The 23,296-nt window shown below is 42.6% G+C and overlaps 1 protein-coding gene across 2 annotated transcripts in view; it reads left to right on the plus strand.

The window, feature by feature from the left end:
• The first annotated feature begins 638 nt into the window (after positions 1–638).
• ATAD1 (ATPase family AAA domain containing 1) overlaps positions 639–23,296 on the plus strand; it is a 39,500-nt gene continuing 16,842 nt past the window's right edge. Inside the window, exons 1-5 of one of the 2 annotated variants that reach the window (XM_055118704.1) lie at positions 639–746; positions 5,791–5,965; positions 14,705–14,803; positions 15,113–15,233; positions 21,474–21,674. In XM_055118704.1, coding sequence (XP_054974679.1) covers positions 5,804–5,965; positions 14,705–14,803; positions 15,113–15,233; positions 21,474–21,674 — 583 coding nt within the window. In that variant the 5' untranslated portion in view covers positions 639–746; positions 5,791–5,803. Of the gene's footprint in view, positions 747–1,491; positions 2,933–5,790; positions 5,966–14,704; positions 14,804–15,112; positions 15,234–21,473; positions 21,675–23,296 lie in introns of those variants that run through there. The other variant, XM_004607500.2, reaches the window with a different exon arrangement.

Genomic DNA, 23,296 nt, shown 5'->3' on the forward strand with positions numbered 1-23,296 from the left:
TGTTTGCAAGAGGCGCTGACTTCCAGATTCGCTCCCCTGGGAGGCCCAGTGTCACCTCTCTCACTCAAGAAAAGGGAACGGGGTACTAGAAAAGAGGAAGTCACCGATATGCAAAACCTGCCACCAAAGGTCCCTTTCAGTCTCAACCGTCAGCAGGTCTCGGTGGGCTGGCCAGGATTTGCAGGCACCACCCTCAACCAGTCAGCGGAGGGACTGAGGTGATGAGCTCATCCTAGAAACTGAAAAGGCAGATGGAGTGGGGTGAGGGGTGGCCACGCGAGTCTGGCTAAGGGCTGCATGCCCAGAGACTCGGGAAACGGAGAGTAAAGGGTGTAGAAATCAGGGAAGCGTTTCTTTGCAAGACAACCAGAGAGAGCACCTCTTCACGCTCTGCAGAACACTCCGGATTTGTCGGAGCTGGCAAACAAGGCAGGGACTAAAAAAAAAAAAATAGCACTTTGGGAGGCCGGACAGATAATACAGGGGGGTTGGCAGTTCGCGGCAGCCACGCGCAAGCCTCCGCCCGCAGCTTGCAGGTGGGGCGTGCGCGGCTCAACGCCTCTGCATCTAGGGCCGCCGCCGTCAACCCCGGCAACGCGCGTGCTGGCGGCGGCGGGCCGTGCGCGCGCATGCTCCGCCCTCGGGGGCGGGGCCAGCGCCCGCCGGAAGCGTTCTCTCGGCGGAGGCTTTCCCTTCCTGGGTGAGCCGGCCTCGGGGCGCTCTGCTGCTGCCTTTTCCTGCTTGGGGTGAGTAGCGGCTCTCGGCGGGGCTTCGCGGGCCGGGTTTTAAGGGTTCCCCTGGAGCTCCTTCTCGGAACCGGCTGGGATCCGGGAAGCCGAGCTGAAAAGGGTCGCCTCGCTGCCTCCTCCTGGCGTGCCGACTCAGTGTCGCCCCCTCACCGCCCCCCGGCCACCAGGTTCCTCGCAGCCCTGGTTATCCCGCGGATTAACCTCCAAGGGCGTCCGGGCCTTGGCCAGCCCCGGGCCGGCTCGCGGTCCTCTGGGCTCGGCCGGCGCTGCCCCCGCGGGTCCTGCTATTCCGGGGGAATCTCTGAGGGGCGGCTGCAGCCTCTCGGCGCTCCGGGGCCGGCCGGGGCGCGGGCTGGGAGGCTGCCCCTGCGCCCCGCCCTCACTGTGGCACGCGCCTTGCACCCACCCAGTGCAGAAAGCGGAGGTCGCCGGGCCCGGGCACGCTCCGGCGGAAGACGGTGATGGTAGCGATAACCTCTCCGCTGTGAAGGTTGGCAGGCTTTAAAAGAAAAGAAATTTTTTTTGATCACACACTTGTGTTCCCAGGGCCTTGGTGGCTGCAAAACTGGCGCTTCTGGCCCGCCGGTAACTTCGTGCAACACTCGCGTGAGTTAGCGAAACCCCCTAGTACGCGCCCGTGCTGCTGCTGCCGTCCGAGGACCGGCTCCTTGACTGAGGGGGTAACCGCGGCTCACCACAGTTTTTTTCCCTCCTACCCTGAAATGAACTCTCTTGCAGATGAAACGGGTCTCATCTTTGCATATTAGATAACTCTGGCTTTTTTCTTCTTTTTTTTGGGTCCTACTTCCTAGTTGTATGTATATAGCACCGGCCATATTTTTGTGCATATGTAGGCATTCACTTAATTGATCCTAATGTTCCTACAAGATCGAAAGTCCTTAGAATAGTATGCCTGCTCATAGTACTTTAATTTTTATATTTTGCTGTCTTGCTGTAACATTTTAACATTGCTATGTTAATATCGTATGAATGATAGATGAATGTAACCCCAAAGTACGCGGGTGGAACCTACAAGTTTCAAGTTTCAGTTTCATTTTAGGATTTTGAATCAATTTACCGAAGTGTGGACTATTGTGTTAGAAGTGACCTTAGATCTAGAGGACTGTTGCTGCAATTAATAATTTAAGAAGTTATATAAAGAAATGTTCAAATAAATAATGAATTACCTTCCTATGTACCACATAATTAAGTTTATAATTAAAATTTTATGCAATATATTTTATGTCAGAGTTGAAATCTGTTATGTAAATGACAATAGGGAATATATCGTATTGAATTAAATTATTTTAATTTCATTATTTCCATAGGTTAAAATCATATAGCAGTCAGTTAACAAATTGACTTTTATTAATTTATTTTTTATAATCCCATTTTCCATTTAAGTTTCCATTTTCCATTTAAGAACATTGTTCACCTGAAACAATTCTACTCTGAACAACTTTGTAAATCACTGATGTCTTAATAAAAATTAAAAGGAGCAACAACAAAACAAAAAAGCTGTATAGAGGTTTTTGTGTCAATATTTTTCTTAAGATTAGAAGTTAATTATGTTAATTGAATGTAGTACTGGTTAACAGCACTAGTGCTTGTAGTTCAGTGTACAGCCAGCAGATGGCAATCTTACAAATTCTAATAGACTAAAAGAAAGTGTTTCATTGAAATATTCCTAGTTTCTACAGATTGTTAATAAGCTCGATTTTGCCTGTTGGTTTATTTTCATCTGCAGATGAGGCCCCAGCATAATGATGCCATGTATTTTAGTGGCATTTTCAAATTAACTTTCTTGAAATAAAGACCAAAAAAGACAGTTTTTTACTTCCTGTTAGGAGTGAAGTATTGTTGACCCGTTTTCAGGAATACTAATAGAAAGCACATTTTGATTTGCTTGAGCCAAGATATTTCCAAGGTACCAGAAACCATAGTACAGTGGGTAGGGCATTTGCCTTGCACGCGGGCCAACCCGGGTTCGATTCCTCCGCTCCTCTTGGAGAGCCCTGCAAGCTACCAAGATTATCTCGCCCCCACAGCAGAGCTTGGCAAGTTACCCGTGGCATATTCCGTATGCTAAAACCAGTAACTACAAGTCTCACAACGGAGACGTTACTGGTGCCTGCTCGAGCAAATCGATGAACAACGGGATGACAGTGACAGTGACCAGAAAGGTATGCTAGAGGGAAACTAACATGTGGCAATTTGAGATGACATGGACTCTACCTATTGAAAGGTTATGTTAAAAAGTGACGAGAAGGAAAATGCTTGAAAATTACACATTGCGTTTAGATTAGGAGTCTTGAATGCTTTGGAATCCCATAAAAGGGAGAGTTTGGGGGGAACATCCATTTGGGAGAAACATAGATTTTTGTGGGGGAAATTAGGTTATATTCACCTAGCAGTATTCAAGGGCTACTTGTGACTCTCTGGTCTAGGGAGTCATTCCTGGTACTTGGGGGACCATAATTGTTGGGGATTGAACCGGGGATTGTCTATGTGCAAGACAAGCCTCTTACTCTCTAGACTGTGTCTCTGGCCCAAAACAGATTCTTTAATGGAAGGGAAGGCATCTAAAAGGATTTTAAAAATTGCTGTGAGCTATTCTGGAGGTAAAGAGGAACTTGAACAAGTGACAGTGAAACATGGGGCCCGGTGTGATAGTGCAGAGTATAGGGTGCTTGCCCTGCATGTGGCCAACCCGGCTTTAATCCCTAACCCCATGTGGTCCCCTGAGCACTGCCAGGCATGATGTCTGAGCACCTTCAGATGTGCCCCCCTTCGACATAGGGGAAAAAAAAATAGTAGTGAAAGAACTTTGGTTTTGTTGGTTTAGGGCCACACCCTGGGGTTCTCCATGCCACTCCTCAGGGATTGAACCCAGGAAATGACCCTGGTGTGCCTGCATGCAAAGCATGTGACCCAACCCTTTTAGCTATCTCCCTTCTCCAACAAACAAGTTTAGAATTGTAAGGACCTTTAATATTAATCTGTGATTAGTGCCTAATTTTCAACATTGCAGGGTGATCTGTATAAATTCCTTTTCACATATGTGCAGAGGATACATATTTGTCTTTCTTATTATAGTCCTATGCGATGAAGAGTATAATAGCATTATTTAAAGCATTTATTACCTTCCAAACTGTAACGGTCATGTCATTCCCCACATGCTTATTCTTCTGGGTAGTTATTGCCTTTCAACAAGGGAATGTGTGCTTTTCATTAGCCTAGCTGTGTTGAGGTAGCTGCTCAGGGATATAAGTAAAAAAGTAAGCATGGTGCCACTTTTGTTTTCTTTTTGGGCTGAGTGCTATATTGTCTGAATTTTTGTTTTAGTTCCTCCCCCCCCACTTTTGTTTGGTGGTTTGAAGCAGTAGGATGGCCCCAGAATTTAATGTCACTAATTGATAAAATGTTTAAAATGTAAGGGGGAGGGAGTTGATTCATGTTTGAGTTTCACTAAAAAAATTATTTTAAATATATATTTAGAAGACGAGCGATAGCACAGCGGGTAGGCCGTTTGCCTTGCACACGGCTGACCTGGGTTCAATTCCTCCATCCGTTTTGGAGAACCCGGCAAACTATCAACAATATCTTTTCTGCATGGCAGAGCCTGGCAGGCTACCCGTGGTGTATTCAATATGCCAAAAACAGTGACAACAAGTCTCACAATGGAGACATTGCTGGTGCCCGCTCGAGCAAATCGATGAACAATGGGGACGACAGTGCTACAATATACTTAGAAGAAATTCTTTTAAAAATTGAGGGGAAGGATATAACCCTGGGTGCTCATGGACTCTGTGCTTACCCTTCGGGCATTTTCGGGGGAACATGAGGTGCCAGGGATTGAAAGCAGGCCTCCTTGCATGCACAGTATGTGCCCTCAACCTATTGAGCTCGCTCTTCAGTTTACAGAAGAAATTCCGTTTTTGTTTTATTTGTTTGTTTGTTTTTTTCTTCTTGGGTCACACCCAGCGATGCTCAGGGGTTACTCCTGGCTCTGCACTCAGGAATTACTCCTGGCAGTGCTTGGGGACCATATGGGATGCCGGGGATCGAACCCGGGTCGGCCACGTGCAAGGCAAACGCCCTACGCCCTGTGCTATCGCTCCGGCCCCTGTTTTGTTTGTTTTGTTCCGGAACCACACCTAGTAGTACTTGGAGGTTCCATCTGGTGGTGCTCAGGGGACCAGGCAGTCTGGGCCTAGAACCCTGGCCTCCTGCCTACAAAGTATACCTTTAGCCTGTTGAACCATCTCCTTGGCCATTGGAAGAGATTCTTCCTGTCATTTCATTGTTGAGCTGCCTTTTTGGAGGGACTGGGGGCGCCACACCCAGTGGTGCTCAGAGCTTATTCCTGACTCTCCACTCAGGAATTACTCTTGGTGGGCTCGGGATCATGTGGGATCCTGGGGATTGAACCTGCAAGTACCGTACCCACTGCATTAATGGCTGTGGCCCCTCCGCTGTCTTTCTTCAGTTGCTAGGTGCTGCATTTTTCTATATTACAAAATACTTATTTTGATGATGTATAAGGAGTATCATTAGTTGTTTACTGAATTCTTGAAATAGAATTACTTAAATCATATGAGCTTTTAGGACATTTGGTTGAAAATGGTGATACACATCAGTTTCTAAGGGGGAGCTTAAAATGTGTTGGCTTACACAATATATGTCTCTAGACCGCTATAATTAGCTTGTCTGCCTTGCAGGCTTGAGACTGAGAATTTGAAACCCATATACCAAGTGCAATCCCAGGGGGACAAGTGCCTGATCTCCAGGACATCACAACCAAGTGTGTGACCCTGGCAAGCACTGCAACCAAATGGGCAAGCAGAACTAAGTTTATGACTCGGGGGTAGCTCCACAAAGGAAAGGCAAGGAGATATAGAAATATGAAAGTATATTTTTCCTTAAGACATTTTAGAGGTAGCTAATGTTAAATTTGACTAGTAGAAATTAATTTCCTTTGTTTCAGCTACTTACCAACAATTTTGTTATTACCTAGTGACATTTCTGTTTGTTTTTTAAGGTTAACAATCAAGATGGTACATGCTGAAGCCTTTTCTCGTCCTTTGAGTCGGAATGAAGTTGTTGGTTTAATTTTTCGTTTGACAATATTTGGTGCAGTAACATACTTTACAATCAAGTGGATGGTAGATGCAATTGATCCAACCAGAAAGCAAAAAGTAGAAGCTCAAAAACAGGTATGATTACAATGTTAAATGTTTGAGAATCATTTTCTTATAGTTAGCAAATCTTTTATTTTTTCAAAATGAAATAATTTGGTAGAATTATAAATTAGTGAGTTCTATAAACCCAAATGAAGCTATCATTAAGTATAATTCGTAAAATATTTATTCAAATCATTTTTAACTATAAACTAGTAGGGGAAAAAAGAAAAATTACAAAATTTTTGTTTAGAGCATCCTCATTAGAATATTTTTGAAGAATATTATTTGAAGCACTCTGAAGTTTTCAAAAGACTGAAAGCTGTCTTCTGTAATAATACACACTTTGCTTTGTATATTGGTTAAAATGTACATAATACAATTTTCACTCTTCAGACTTAGAAAACACTTCTAATTAAGAAATTGCTTTAAAATATTACTTATATGCTATGGTTTTTATTCTTTCTAACCATAGCCTCTTACCATTTCCTTACTAAGATGATCTTTATGTTTCAGTTTCTAATCTTTCTCAAAAAGGAAGTGTGCTTAAAGGGAGTCTTTTTTTTTTTCTCCAATATGTTTTAAGGACAAGATATAGGCTTGTTTATTATATAAAGTTCATAGGCCGGGGCTGGAGTGATAGCACAGCGGGTAGGGCGTTTGCCTTGCACGCGGCCGACCCGGGTTCAAATCCCAGCATCCCATATGGTCCCCTGAGCACCGCCAGGGTTGATTCCTGAGTGCATGAGCCAGGAACGACCCCTGTGCATTGCCGGGTGTGACCCAAAAAGCAAAAAAAAAAAAAAAAAAAAAGTTCATAGGCCCAGATTTCTGTGAGTTATGATTTTGATAAAGTTAGCAATTTATTGAATTATTAGGAAATGCTTGGCAACTAGGATAAAATGTGTTGTTTCAAAATGCAGTAGCATAGCAGGGGAAATGGATGTGAATAAATTACTATCCACAGCTCTTAAATCCAAGAAACCCAAGTTTTATGAATATTGTTTTCTGTATCTATCTGAAAAGCAATTTAGATGTTTTTAAGTTCTCATGAATTTGATTGTGAAATAGTTGACTCAAGGTCTATATAACTTCATCAGTCAATTTGTGAATAGAAAATTGGATCGGTATAGATATTTAGTTTTATTTAGCTTATTTGAATATATCCATGTGTCAGTCTAAATGCAGCATTCATCTCTTCCTTGAATCATAAAAATCCAGTTTGTGGTCAAAACGTTGATGTCATATTACTTTTAGAGCATTTCTTTTGGAGGTTGGGCCAGACCCAGTTCCTACTGGTGGAACTGCATCTGCGTCAGCGTGCCTCACCTTCTTACCTATCTTTACCTATATTTCTGGCTCCATTTTTAGAGGTTTTGGTTTTGGGCCACACCCTGTGGTGTTCAGAGCTTGTGACTCTGAGCTCAGGGGTCATTGCAGGTGGTTCAGGGGGATCATGTGCAATGCTGGAGGTAGAATCCAGGTCAGTTGCACGTGAGGCACATGCCTTAGCCCCTCTCCTGTTTCTCCAGCCCCCTTTACTAAAACTTTTTAAAATTTTGTTTTTGGGACAAACTCCAGCCTTTCCTGGTTCCATTCCTGACTTGTGGGTCTTCATGGCAGTCAAGGAACGATTAAGTGCCAGGAATCAAACCTGGTTTTCCTGCATATAAAGTGTGCATCCAAGCCCATTGAGCTATCACTTTATCCCTGTTATTTTACAATTTTTTGGCTTTGGGGCTATACTTGGCTATACTCAGGGGACCATGTGGTACGATCCCAAGTCTCCTACATGTGAAAACACGCACTTTTTCTCCTTGCACTATCTTTATGGCCAAGGTAATTTTTAGTTATACCACAGCTGATGGTACTCAAGGGTTACTCCTAGCTCTGCACTCAGGAATCACTCCTGTTGGAGTTGGGGGACCATATAGGATACTGGGGATGGAACCTGGGTTGGCTGCATGCAAGGCAAGTGCCCTCCCTGCTAATCTATGGCTCCAACCCCCAAAGTATCTTTTAAGCAAATAATTTTGTCATTAGTTTTCTTGACTTGGTATAGTTTTCAGGTATGTAGACATGCAGGAAGCCAAAGAAATACCTATTAACTGTGTTTAGGGCTTTATTCAAAACAATGTTTAAGGCTTTATTAAAAACTATGTATGTTCTGAGTATCTGGAATATGAAATATTAGACCCAGGATTTGTTCTCATAGTGTGTGAATAGTTCTCATGTGTAGGAAAAAATGTCATGTACCTGTTCATATAAACTATAGTTTTAAGTAGCTCGTCCTAGTGAGTAGTATAGACAAACTAATATTTAGAAAAAGATACTTTTTTCTGTATCAGCTGGTCATATTCATCTGTCAGTGAATGAGGCAGTTGTGGATGGCTTTGTGAGAGAGAGTCACCTCGAGAATATTCACACAGTTTCATTCAGAAAGATAATTATGAAGAGAATCGTAATGGTGTTAGGAATGAAAAGCTCTCTTAAAGGAACAGAAAGTAAACTGGTTTAGTTGGAGTAGAGGGTTCATGTAACTTTAGGAAACGTGGAGAGAAAGATATGGAAGTAAAGATAAGGGACTCTTGAGTATAAAGTTGTTAATGGAGCTGTACTTTTTTCTTACCCCGTCCTTGTAATTTTTGGGGTGGGTGAATATAAGCTCATAAATGCCACAGGTTTTCAGAAGTTGAAAAATAAGAATGGTCTTGGTTTAGCATTTCTATTACTCTTATCTTACCCCTTCTTTCCCACCCCTGCCTACTATTGAAATATGCTTTTGTCCTGTTAGAAATTTTCTATATAAATAGTAATTTTCTGTATAAACAAAATCTTTAAAGATTCTTGATTATGTGTTTTTGCTTTTTTGGGGGAGGGGTCACACCTGGTGATGCACAGGGGTTAACTCCTATCTCTGCACTCAGGAATAACTCTTGGCAGTGCTCAGGGGACCATGTGGGATGCTGGGAATCGAACCCGGGTCGGCCGTGTGCAAGGCAAACTCCCTGCCAGCTGTGCTATCGCTCCAGCCCCAAATTTTTGATTATGTGGATGCAGTGCAAAGGAGTGTGTTAAGGGGACCAGAGAATTAAACCATGTGGTTAACCCCAGTTCAAGTTTCTGGCATCACATATGATCCCCTGGGCATACAGAGTCAGAAATAGGAGAAATTGGAACTGGGGAAAGTCAGTGAGATCTGCTGCTGATAGATAGTAGCCCTAGTAATTACGTACAGTCTAGGGGTGAAAATCACAAAATGGGTGAAATACGTGAATAAGAATAAATGCTTAGAAAGACTTTGTGATGTTATGGGGAAAATGAAAGGACGTAATACAAATGAAGCCAAGAATTGTCTGATGTCTTCAAAGAAATTGGTGTGTGTGTGTGTGTGTGTGTGTGCGCGCGTGTGTGTGTGTGTTTAGAATCTGGTAGATGGAAAAAGTGTATAGGATATAATAATTTAGCTTTTATATATATACATATATATATATATATATATATTTTGCTTTTTGGGTCACACCCGGCACTGCACAGGGGTACTCCTGGCTCTGCACTCAGGAATTACACCCTGGCAGTGCTCAGGGGACCATATGGGATGCTGGGAATTGAACCCAGGTCGGCCGCGTGTAAGGCAAATGCCCTACCTGCTGTGCTATTTCTCCAGCCCCGCTTTTATATTTTTTTATGATTAAATTTTTGCTGCAAGTTGACTTTAGGTTGACCTTATGAGGGACTGGAGCCATAGCACAGTGGGTAGGGTATTTGCCTTGCATGCAGCTGACCTGGGTTTGATTTCTCCACCCCTCTCGGAGAGCCTGGCAAGCTATCCGTGGCGTATTCGATATGCAAAAAACAGTAACAACAAGTCTCACAATGGAGACGTTACTGGTGCCCACTTGAACAAATCAATGAACAACGGGATGACAGTGCTACAGTACTAAATTTTTGCATTTAGAGTGTTTAAGGTGTTTATTTTGCGGGGGAGGGTACGTATACTTGGTATTGCTGGGGATCTGTTCCAGCTCTGTGCCCAGGGTTTGCTTATGGCAGTGTTGGGATGAGGGAGATTGTGAGGTGGCATCCTGGACTCTGCTCAACCTGTTGGACTCTCTCTCTCTGGCCTGTGTCTGGGGTTTTGATGTACCAAATCACCCCCAGGGTGTCCAAGACTCTTTAGTCTCTCTCCTCAGTATGCCCCATCATCTCCTCCTGATTTGGTCATGTTGAGTTTGTGTTAGTGGTAGGAATCTATGAGAAATGCTCATCTAGTATTGGGCATTTTTAAATGAAGTTGTGGATCCAAATCTCAAATAAAGGTCTGTACTTAGAGATCCTTTATCATATTCTCATAAATAGTTACTTATTAGAGATATGTGTTTCACTGGGATGGAAATAAAGCCCAGGGTTATTCCTGTGTAGATAAGTATTTGTGAGTTTCCCCCTATGAAAAATGTTTTTAATTTGATTAATAAGGACCACTCCCAGTGTTTCTTTGCCGAGGAGGGGCCATACCAGGTGATGCTTTAGAATGCTTATGACCTTGCAGTGCTGGGGCCTCCCTCCAGAGAGTCAGTTGGCTGTGCTCAGGGACCCATATGCATGTGCAGAGCATGTGCTCAGCCCTTTGAGCTAGCTCTTTGGTCCCTTGGAATATTTTTATAAAATAGGATTTTGGGCCAGACCCGACAATGCTCAGGGATCACTCCTGGTGAACTTGGGGCCGTGATGGGCTTGCTCTAGCACATGCATGGAACACTTAGAAAATTAGTAAGGATATAGAAGATAAAAAATCCAGCAAAGTTTACTCTTGTGGAATTTATAATATATTGTAACCCCAAAATGAGAGTGCATATCACAAGCAAATGAAAGATATTTGTGAAATTGTACCAGATGCTAAAACAAGTTTGAAATTTTATAGTACTGGTAGAATGATAATCATCTATTTCTAATCTACAGTGCAGCATTAGAGCCAGTAATGGGGTCACAGAGTTAGCACAGGGGTGCTTGCCTAGCACTTGCCTGACCTGCATTCATTCCCTAGCACCACATAAGGTTTTCCCAAGCACAGCCAGGAATTATTCCTGAGTTAGGAGTAAGTCTGACTGAGCACCACCAGGTGTGTTCAAAATTCTCCCCCCCCCACCCCTCCCAAAAAGAAAAGAAAAGAAATAATGAGTTTGGAAAGTGGGAAACATTTCTAGATAATTTGTAAGTAAAGGAAACTACCCCTTGGTTATTGGTGAGCTTGACTGTTTGCTGCCAGTCCTTGAGTGTGTGCTGTGCTGGTGGCTAGGCCTGCTCTCATGCCCTCTTGAGCATGGACTACTCAGTAGCCACCCAGGTCTGAATGACTGATACCATGCTAGCAGCCTGGCACTCATGAATGCAAAGCTCACTGCCAGATGTCTGCTTAATTTTGGCAGTAGAGCCAGTGGCAGCTATTCAAGACCGCAAATCCCAGCAAATCTCCAAGCTTCCTTCCTCTAGTTGGGTGCCATCGTTGTGGTCATGCACTTGTGACTGTGAATCCCTTCCCTCTGCCACCCTCCCAGATCTAAACGGCCTTATCATCAGAGTCATTCACAACTGCAGAACCGAGCCATTGTTCAGATCTGCCTGAGTATAAGCCCGTTACTCCCAGTAGCACTAGACATAATAGGAAAATGGAGGGATTCATCACATGAGTGAATCAAGACAGTAGTCTAGAGAAAATTCCTAATACATCAGCTGTGCAAACTACCTGAAGTGATCGCAGACTGGAGTGAACCCCTAGTACAGTAAAAGCTATGCGAGCTACTTGAACTTAAAATGAAGCTCCATCCTCTCGATGGCTCAATAAAATGAAGAATGCAGTGGGAGTTTGCTACACGAGACAGAAAATATGAAAAAGTTTCAAATAAATGTAGCACTAAAGAATGCATAACTGAACTGGGGGAAAAATTTAATAGATGGGCTCCATAGCAAAATGGAAGAAGCTAAAAATGGAATTAGAAGTAAGTGTGTGTTCAAAACATAAATTACGAAAAGCCGTGTGACTCTCACTGCCTGCGTTTGGTGGTCTCATGAAGCTTCCCCCACCCTGGGGTGGCCGATGGTCATGGATGGACGAAGGAAGGATATCAGTTGCACTTTATTCCAATCATCTCCATTCTCCCCTGATTCTCCTGCTTCTGCCTTATCCTCCATCTGATCTTCCCCTTCCCCGATCCCCCTCATCCTCCTCTTGGATCCTGATCCTTCAGACTTCTTCCTGCTTCTGCTTCTCCCTGGATCCTTCTTCTCTCTCCCTCGGCCCACTCTTACAGCCTTAGTTAAATCACAAAGCATGAGGGGTTACACATAGGTATGGTCATACAATCAACAGAGGTAAACTCCTTCCCTCAGGAGAAGCTGCTTCTGGGACAGTTTCTCATTTAGCAGCACGACCCACCCAAGAGCCACCCAATAGCAGAATCCCCATGGATGTGTTTCTCTTCTCCCTGTCCAACAATCATATAAACATTCATAATACTAATCATTTTGTATGAGATACAGTAAGATACTTATACTTAAAGGATTGCACTCCTGGGGCCATCTCACTGTAGATCTCAGACTACAGTGCTCAGGCCAGATTAGTCTTTCCTAATACTAGCAGGGTCCTAATTTTGTCGTTACTTTTTGGATCATGACAGAATATGTCCATGACCATGTTCTTAACTTACAGTTAAGTATTGAGGTTCTTTGGCCTGGCCCATTTCGATGCCAGGCTAGCCCACAGCTTGCCCTGGGTCCATTCAGTCCCTTGTTGGAACCCTGCTTTGGGATTGCTAGGAACTAAGGGCAACTGAGACTTAAGTCGAGGAAGCACATGCCTGGGAGTGAATATTATTCAGAATCAATTAACTCCCAAGTTACAAAAGCATAATATTTACTGTCTTCCTGTATCTACACAAAAAGGGACATTGCTTTAAAGTAAACTATGCAAAAGACATTAGGAGAGGAAAAAGGCAATATTTCACTCATGAATACAGGTCAAGTGTCCTTAGAAGGATCTGGCCTTACAAGTTAACAGAGTCTGATTAGTGGGAAAAAGTGATTGATTGGGGAAGAGAGCACAGAGAAGAAATGGGAGTGACTCTGTGATGGGTATAACTTGATAAACCTAAGCTCCCTGTGACAAGGAGAAAGGACAAACCAGTGTTATCCTACAGGTCACTATCACTATCATGATCCTCAATTTGCTCGAGTGGGCCCAGTAAAGTCTACATTCATCCTAGCCCTGAGATTTTAGCAGCTTTACTCCTTTACTCCTTCTCAACGGTGCTGCATTAGAGGCTCTTTCAGATCACGAGAATGAGACCCATCATTGTTACTGTATGTGGCATATGAATACACTATGGGGAGCTTGCCAGGCTCTCCCGTTTGGGCAGGAAAACTTTTGGTAGCTTGCTAGGTTCTCCTGTGCGGGCTTCTGGGAGCTTGGTTTTATGGTCTGTGGATCATTGTTGGCTGTTAATTGGATTACACAGTGCCGGGGGCAGTTTCCAGCGTGACTGCCTAGCTACTAGAAAATGGGGGATCTGAGCGGAAGAGACCCAGTCCTATCTGAGTAGACTTGGAGATCTCAGCCCCCGGGTCCCACACACCTGGGTTCCTCTGCCGGTTCCTTCATGCCTGAGGCTTGTCCGAATGTGTGGAGAGGGGCCTTGAGCATGGCTGTGGCTAGGTTCTGGAGGTCTTCGGCTGCCGGCTCTCTGCTCAGGGTGGGGAGGGAAACTCAACCCACCGCCTCTGAGGGGCCCTGGTGAAGACAGCCAAAAACAGGTAAGCATTGAAGAACACCAGTGAAAAGAAGATAGAATTGGAAACAATGAATATCACATAGGGGCTCTATAGAACAGTATAAGAGGAGTAACATTTGCCTCATAAGGGTTCTAGATGGAGAAAAGAGAGCATGGGTCACAGTATATGTTTGAGAAATAATCAGAGAATTCCAGATTGAAAAGGAAGTAGACACCCACATCAAGGAAGCCACCCAAATCCACCCTGATTCAAATAGTCTGGAATTAATGAAACCCAAACAGATATCAAAGATAGTTGGCTGGGGAGAAAGCGCCAAGGGCAAGAGCACATGCTTCGTATGCTACAGCCCCAGGTTTGAAACCCAGCACCACATGGTCCCTTGAGTACAGCTATAAGTGAGTGAGCTTCAAGCACTACTGGGTCTGGTCCTCCAAAAAATTTAAAATCAAGAGCAAAGCAAAACATACAAAAACCTTGAACACATAGACTACTTATAAGACTATCAAGAGACCTAAGACTATCAGGAATGTTGCCTCAGAAGCTATACACTATTAAAGAAGGTGTATAATACTAACTTTGGAGTGTAAAAGGCTATAACCAGCTATAGTTTAGTTTTGAAGGAGGAATAAAAGCTTTCCTGACAACTTTAGGAATTTATCTCCACTAAACTACCTGTCCAGTAAATACTCAGATTTCCATAAAAGGAAAAGAAAGCACTTTGGGGACTAGGAATGTTGTTCAGTGGTAGGCCATGGGTTCAGACCTCAGCACTCCAACAGATAAAAACAACCATAAAAAGAAGCACCATTTGAAATAGCAAGATATCTAAAAAACTGAAAATGTGCAAGATGAAATCTAAGGGCCTAGAGTATACCTGGAAAAATCCTTAGATCTCTGTTCACCAATTAGTCTAGTTTTCAGGGGTAACAGTTTGGAAGTTCCAGCATTGAAATATCAAACTAAAAGCAGTTTGTTGTTTTTCTTTTCTAGGCAGAAAAACTAATGAAGCAAATTGGTGTGAAAAATGTGAAGCTTTCAGAATATGAGATGAGTATTGCTGCCCATCTAGTAGACCCTCTTAACATGCATGTATGTATACACTCTAATCTGATCTTATTAAAGTGTTTTTCTATCTCCTCCTAGCATTTTGTCATGTGCTAGATTGATTCTGGGTCAGCCGCTTGCAAGGGTAGTGCCCTACTATTCGTATTATCTCTCTGGCCCTTAAACTTAACTATTTTATCATCACCATTGAAGTTCTACTCACTGTATGTCATATTATAAAAGAATACATTATTAATTTTTATATAATGAGATTAAAGTATGTCATTTGTGGAGATTTTTTTTGGGGGGGGTGAGTTTTTACTGTAAATGCATGTTGTTATTGCCTTTTACCAGGTTACTTGGAGTGATATTGCAGGTTTAGATGATGTCATTACAGATCTGAAAGACACAGTCATCTTGCCTATTAAAAAGAAGCACTTGTTTGAAAATTCCAGGCTTCTTCAGCCTCCAAAAGGTATGGTAAGGTTTTTATTTATTGAATTATTTAAAATCTGGGGCATTTAGGGCTACATCCAGCAGTGCCAGATGACGCAGAAGTGACCCCTTTTGGTGGTGGGGTTCATAAGACCCAGGTGTGGGGATTTAAACTAGAATTGTGGCTGTGGGCAATTGCCCTTCTTACACTATTTCTCCATCTCCCAAATTTACGTTTATTAAAATTTAAAAAATCTAGAAGGCACTGAAATATTCTGCTACTATAGGGTTGGTATTTTGCTTTTGTTCTGTGGCCACATCCAATGGTGCCATGGGTCTCTTCTTGTCTCTGCTTGGGAGTGGCTCTTGGCAGTGCTCTGGGGACCATGTGGTGCCCAGATGGGACAAAGTATGATAGGACTCAATATAGGACTGTGTGTTTGAAATTGGATTTCCTAGAGAGTGCTGAGATCAGTGAACTGTTTTATAGATAACAGTTCTTTCTGTTTGGGGGGGAAAATGGGGCGAGGGCACACATACTGATTATGGTAGGGGCCTCCCTCCAGCTCTTTGCTCACTTCTGGCAGGGCTCCGGGGACCATCTCAAGTGCCTCGTGTGCAGGAAAAGTGCTTACCTGCAAAGCAGTTTATTTATCTCTTTTTCCTTTTGTTTTGTGTTTGTTGTTATTTTTTTTTCCCTCAAAGAAAATTTTAAATGAGGGGCTGGAGAGATAGCACAGCGGGTAGGGCGTTTGCCTTGCACGCGGCCGACCCGGGTTCAAATCCCAGCATCCCATATGGTCCCCTAAGCACGGCCAGGGGTAATTCCTGAGTGCAGAGCCAGGAGTAACCCCTGTGCATCGCCAGGTGTGACCCAAAAAGAAAAAAAAAAAAGAAAATTTTAAATGATTTTTTAATTTTTTATTTTAATAAATCACCATGAGATACAGTTGCAGATTTACAAACTTTTGTGATTATGTTTCAGTCAATGTTCGAGTACCCATCCCTCCACCAGTGCCCTTTCTCCACCACCAGTGTTCCCAGTATCCCTGCTGCCACCTCCACCTCTTCCTACCTCCTACCTCTGTGCCTTCCTACTCCTCTTACTCTCTCTCCTTTTGGATGTTATGGTTTGCAATGTAGGCACTAAGCAGCCATCATGTTTTGTCCATAGTCTACTTTCAGCCCTCCTCTACCATCCTGAGTGGCCCCTCCAACCATCATTTATTTAGTGGTCTCTTCTCATCCCACCTTCTTTTTTCCCCAGCACTGAGTGAGATCTGCTTCCAAGCTGTGAAATGGTCCTCTTGACCCTTATCTCTATTATTCTAAGCTGTTATTCTCCTATTATATTGCTTTATATTCCACAAATGAGTGTGGTTATTCTATGCCTGTCCCTCTATTTCTGACTCATTTAGCATGATGCTCTCCATGTTGATGCACTTATGCAAATGTAATGGTTTCATCTTTTCTAACAGCTGCATAGTATTCCATTATGTAGATAGATATACCCAAGTTTCTTTTTTCTTTTTTTTTTTTTGCTTTTTGGGTCACACCCAGTGTTGCTCAGGGGTTACTCCTGGCTCTGCACTCAGGAGTTATTCTCAGTGGTGCTTGGAGGACCATATGGGATGCTGGGGATTGAACCTAGGTGGGCTGCATGCAAGGCAAATGCCTTACCTGCTGTGCTATCACTCCGGCCCCACCAAAGTTTCTTTAACCAGTCATCTGTTCTCCAGCACTTGTTTTTTTTCCAGGTTCTGGCTATTGTAAATCACTGTCACTGTCATCCTGTTGTTCATCAATTTACTTGAGCGGGCACCAGTAATGTCTCCATTCGTCCCAGCCCTGAGATTCAGCAGCCTCTCCTTACTCATCTTTCCCAATGATTGGAGGCTTTTTCAGGGTCAGGGAATGACACCTGTTATTACTGTTTTTGGCATATCGAATACGCCATGGGGAGCTTGCCAGGCTCTGCCGTGCATTGTAAATAGTGCTGTAATAAACATACAATTGCAGATGTCATTTCTACTGTACTGTTTTGCTTCTCCAGGATATATTCCCAGAAGTGGTATTGCTGGGTCAAATGGGAGCTCAACTTCTAGTTTTTTGAGAAACGTCCATATTGTTTTCCGAAATGGCTGGACCCGTCGGCATTCCCCTCAGCAGTGAAGAGTAGAGTCCCTTTCTCCCCACATTCATGTCAACAGTGGTTGCTTTTGTTCTTTGATGTGTGCTAGTCTCTGTGAGATGTTGTTTTGATCTGCATCTCCCTGATGATTAGTGATGAAGAGCAATTTTTTCGTGTGCCTTTTGGCCATTTGGATTTCTTCTTTGAGAAAGTTTCTATTCATTTCATTGCCCCATTTTCTGATGGGATTGGATATTTTCTTGTAGAGTTCAACCAGTGCCTTGTATATCTTTGATATTAACCCTTTATTGGAGGGGTATGGGATGAATATCCTTTCCCATTCTGTAGGTTGTCTTTGTATTCTGGTCACTGTTTCTTTTGAGGTGCAGACGCTTCAGAGTTTAAGGTAGTCCCATTTGTTTATCTCTGTTTTCTTTTTTTTTAATTGAGTCACTGTGAGAACAGTTACAGGGCTTTTAGGATCGAGTCTCAGTCATACTATGCTCAAACACCCATCCCTTTACCAGTGCACATGTTCCACCACCAATAACCCCAGCATACCGCCCCTCCCGCTCCCCCTCTGCCTGTGTGGCAGATGATTTTCACTTTACTCTTTCCTTACTTTGATTACATTCAATTTTCGACAGGAAACTCACTATCATTACTTGGAGTTTTTCCCCAAACAGTCAGACCTGTCGGAATGGCATCATTAGATTGTATGTTTTCTATTGTTGGTAACAAAGAGCATAAGATGTTGCACGGTTGTGAAAGTGGCCACCCGGATTTGGAGTTCTGGTATTAAGTCCAGAGGTATTTCTGCCAGCAGCCGCTGCATTCCGAGATTGGTTGCTGTGGTGCTGGGATCATGGCTGTTCAGGAGCGGAGGAGCTGTACATGGGCGACCACTCGGGGTCTCATTTGGGCAGGAGGCAGAGCCGGTTCTGCCTCCCCCATCGCAAGATTCCCAGAAGGTACAGCCAGCATGCCTTCTCCAGATGGAGCCCTGGTGACACTGAGCTTCTTCTAACATGGCTCCAGTGTGTGGGACTGGGACACCTCCAAACCGCACAGCCGCATAAGCAGCCGCGCAACCTTTCCTGATATACAAAATATATGCTCAGGAATGGCTCTGCCACCCCTGAGCGTCCATTATCCCAGAGGTACAGAAACCAATCTCAGAACGCTGCGGCTGCTGGCAGTTATTCTCCTGGACTCTGAACTAAGATACGGCTCCGTGCAGCCCCGGGAGGGGGAGGGTTTCTGTCCCTTGGCCTTTCCCCCCCTGGACAGCATGGCGACCAACACCGTTCTATTTCCTTTTGCTTGGTCAATGGCATTTTGTCCTTGAAGATACCTTTAGCTTCAATGGGGTAGAGGGTTTTTCCGACTTATTCTTCAATGTACCTTATGGACTCTGGTCTGATGTTGAGGTCTTTAATACACTTTGATCTGACTTGTGCATGGTGTTAGGTATAGGTCTGAGCCCCCCCCTTTTTTTTTTTTTTGCATAAGGCTGTCTAGTTTTGCCAGCACCATTTATTAATGAGGGTTTCCTTGCTCTCCTTCACATTTTTTGCTCCCTTATCAAAGATTATATGCTCATATTTGAGGGTGTGTGTGAGGATGTTCAACCCTATTCCACTAGTCTGTAGATCTGCTTTTGTTCCAATACCATGCCGTTTTAATTATTACCGCTTTGTAATACAGTTTGAAGTTGGGGAAGGTGATGCCCTCTCCCCATCTTTTTTTTCCCTAAGAATTGCTTTAGCTCTTCGTGGGGGCTTGTTGTTCCATAGGAATTTCAGGAGTGTTTGATCAATTTCTTTGAAGAATGTCATGGGTAACCTTGTAGGGATTGTGTTGAATCTGTAGATTGCTTTGGGGAATATTGCCATCAAATGATTTGATTCCAGATCAGAGAGCAAGGTTGAATTATTTTTTTCTTCCACCCTCCTCTCGGAGCTTTGTAATCTGAATAAGAAACAACTTTTTAAGGGCCACTTACCTTTTATGTGGCCAACCCAGGTTGGATCTGTGGCACTCCATATTGTCTCTTAATAAGGCTCCTTCATGAGTTATCGCTAGAGTCAGAAGAGGTCCTGAGTGCCATTGGGTGTGACCCAAAGACAAAATACAAAAAGGAAGGATGGACAGACTTTCTACATGATTTTCTCTTAAACAGTGTTAGTGAGTTTAGGAAAATGGGGGAGTATTGTATATATGCTATTAGAGAAAGCTTTTCTCATCCAGGTAATTGGCTTACAATTCCAGTTAGATTTGTTTTAAAGTCCCAGTTAATATAAAAGGTACCAAATTATGAGGGATAATTTCAGCACTGAATAGCTGCTTTTTTGAAAGCATTTTTCAGAATTGAAGGTGGTTTCTTGTGTTTTTGACTGTTTTATAAATTACATGAGTAGCTCCTATTATATAATCTAGAATCTTAATATCCCAGGCTTTTTTTAGCTTTGCAGTTTGGGTAAGCTTTTGAAATTTTGAAAAAATCATAATTGACTTTTTGACAGGCAACATAAATCAGATATTCTCATACAAGCAGAGTATAAAAAAATCAGTTGCAAGGCCAGTGAGATAGCTTAGAGGACTGGAGCACACTGGCACTTCATGGTCCCTTGTGCATGGCCAGCAACAACTTTTTAAGTGTGGAACTTAGAGTAGCCCCTGAGCACTGAAGGGGAGGCCCCAACCTCCCCGCTATATCAGTCCTCCATAAAAGAAAAGAAATAACAGTTGCACCATACCCTACTTGTTTCATTTTTGGTTTGAGATAGTTTTCTTAGATAATAATATTTTTATGGCCAGTGTCATAGTCATAAAAATATTAATGTTATTATTAAAATGTAATGAATCATTTTATTTGGAAAATGGTGATAACTCCAAATTGTTGAAGGCCTTCCACCTTTAGTGATCCCTTAATATATTAAAAGATATAACCTTAAATTGTATTTAGCAGCAAATTGCTTTCAGTGTAGAGTCAAGTTGATAATACAGCTTATATTTTTTGGAAATTAGAGCAGGAGTGATAATTTATATTTCTTTTAAAAGAGAGTTATCTCTTTGAAAAAGGACATGTGTCCTTTTGGCTAAAATGTGAGTCTGTAAAGATACCCCAGGACAGCCAGAGGTGTCAGGGATATCAGAGGAAGGGAACATTGTTGGAAGGGAACTGTGATCAGAAAATGGCGAGAAACTCTGCTCTACCCAGTATTAAAATACTCTTGCTTCTTTTTGAAGCTGTCATTTTCTTGAGGCTGTTGTGCGAGAGCTCCTACTTCGTGGAGGTGGAGGCATTAGATTTAATTTTTTTTGTTAGGGGGTCACACCCCGTGATGCTAAAGGGTTACTCCTGGCTGTGCTCAGGGGACCATATGGGTTGCTGGGGGTTGAACCCAGGTAGGCCTTGTGCAAGGCAAAAGTACTACTCGCTATATTATCGCTCCATGCCCCCCCCATTTATTTTTATTTAAATCTTTTTGTTTTTTGGGGGGAGAGGGGCCACACCCAGTGGTGTTCAGGGCTAACTTGGCTCTGCTCAGGGATCACTACTGGCAGTTTGGGGGACCATATGGGGTTCCAGATATTGAACCTGCGTTAGCCATACGCAAGGCAAATGTCCTCCTGTTCAGGCCCAGATGTGTTTATTTTTTATTTTTTTTTTTGCTTTTTGGGTTACACCTGGCAATGCACAGGGGTTACTCCTGGCTCTGCACTCAGGAATCACTCCTGGCGGTGCTCAGGGGACCATATGGGATGCTGGGAATCGAAGCTGGGTCAGCCGCGTGCAAAGCAAACAAACGTCCTACCTGCTGTGCCATCACCCCAGCCCCCGTGTTTATTTTTTTTACTCTTGATCAAGTGATGTGAATTTGAATTGCAAGATGATAGTCATTGGTATTTTGAACTGGATCTTTTTGTGAAAGATGAGGGGGCACATCCCATATGCACATCATAACTAACACTGAGTATTCCCTCTTTGTTTTTCTGCTGTAAGAAAGGTTAATTGTTCTTATAGAAATGCAATGTTACATTGGGGAAAATTTTGTTGTGGTAATAGTTGATATGTTGATTGTCTTATAAATGAAAGAAAATATCTCATTTTCTTAGAAACTAAAGTATCATTTTTATTTCTAGGTGTTCTCCTCTATGGGCCTCCAGGCTGTGGTAAAACTTTGATTGCCAAGGCTACGGCCAAAGAAGCAGGCTGTCGATTCATCAACCTTCAGCCTTCCACGCTGACTGATAAGTGGTATGGAGAATCTCAGAAGTTGGCCGCTGCTGTTTTCTCCCTCGCCATAAAGCTGCAGCCCTCCATCATCTTTATAGATGAAATTGGTATGTCTTGCTTACTGTGTGAACATTTTGGTAGTCATAATTTTGTTTTGTTTGAGGGCCATACTTGGCTGTGCTCAGGGCTTATTCCCAGCTCTGTGCTCTGCGGGGGGGTCACTCCTGGTGGAGTGGGGGGGACCATCTGGGATGCCAGGGATCAAACCTGAGTTGGTTGCATGCAAGGCAAGTGCCTCACCCTCATAATATCCAGCCCCTGTGTGAGGATTTTAAAATGTCTTTTTTTAAGGGTGGTGTTTAGATGATCATATTTAGTTTTTAAATTGTGTTGAATCCAGTAAAAGGAGAGATTTTAACCAATTTTACCAAAATCTCCTTATCTGCTGTGTGTAACTTTTATGTTGTAGAATGAACCTCCCTACTTGATCGTTTTTGTTTCCTCTTATAAACAGTATGTAGTGGTTGTCCATGGACTTGTTTTCTCTTACTGTCCAAGGTACATAACTAGAAGTGGAGCCATCAAAGTCGGGTCAGACACGGTTGGGTTGAAAGTTACATACAGATGAATTATAATGGCTTGATTTAGGATTTTTTCAGTTATCGTGGTAAGATTGAGTAAAATTTTACAGAATAAGCTTTCTGAAATAAATGTACTTTGAATTTTGAAGGTATACTTTCACTATTCAATGATTACACGAAATACTTAATACTTTATATTATGAAGTAGGGTTTATGTTAGGTCATTTTGCCCAATTGTAGACTAAAATGAAAGTATTCTGAGCAGAATTAGGTAGATAAAGGTAAGCTATGGTGTGGTAGGTTATGTGTACGTATTAAGTTACATTTTCAGCTTACAGTACTTAGAATAGGTTTATTGAGAAGTGAACCCCATCGTAAATTGTTTTCTTTTAGCATACTTAGTATTGTCCAATAATTTCTGCCCTCTTCTGTTATATAGGGATCTTACAGCTCATGAATACGGATCAGTTTCCTTTAATATATAACGTGCAGCTAAGCATTTATTTTTCTTATTTTGTACTCCAAATTATTTCTATATATCCCATGTTGGAGGCTTTTTTTAATTTAATTTTTTTTTGCTTTTTGGGTCACACCTGGTGGTGCACAGGGGTTTATTCCTGGCTCTGCACTCAGGAATTACTCCTGGCGGTGCTCAGGGGACCATATGGGATGCTGGGAATTGAACCCGGGTTGACCGCGTGCAAGGCAAACACCCTACCTGCTACTCTGACCCTATTTCTTCCTTCTTGACCAAATTAATAATGTAATTAAAGCTCTACCGCTCCAGCCCCCCATGTTGGAGATTTTTTGCTCACTGTTTTTCTTGTATTTTTTTGTTCTTTGAAATTTAATTTCCTTCTTACTGAAGTCTTTCAAAGTTCTCTTAGCAAAGATCATGAATGATACGGTGAATTCTATAAAAATGAATTAATTCTGTCATTGTTCTTAAATGATACAGAATTGCTTTCCCTTAGTATTTTGAAGCTATAATCCTACTGTCTTCCCATCTTTGTTGCTTTTAAGAACGAATCTATTTTCGTTCCTGCTAGAATCTTGATCTGGTTTATCTTGTTTTATCTAATGGATTTTTTTTTAGGTCTATATTTTAATTCTGCTATTTGTTTTTTTTTTTTTTTTTTGCAGTTTTT

This window comes from Sorex araneus, chromosome 11 (genome assembly GCF_027595985.1).
Source record: "Sorex araneus isolate mSorAra2 chromosome 11, mSorAra2.pri, whole genome shotgun sequence".
NCBI classification, from domain to species: Eukaryota; Metazoa; Chordata; class Mammalia; order Eulipotyphla; family Soricidae; genus Sorex; species Sorex araneus.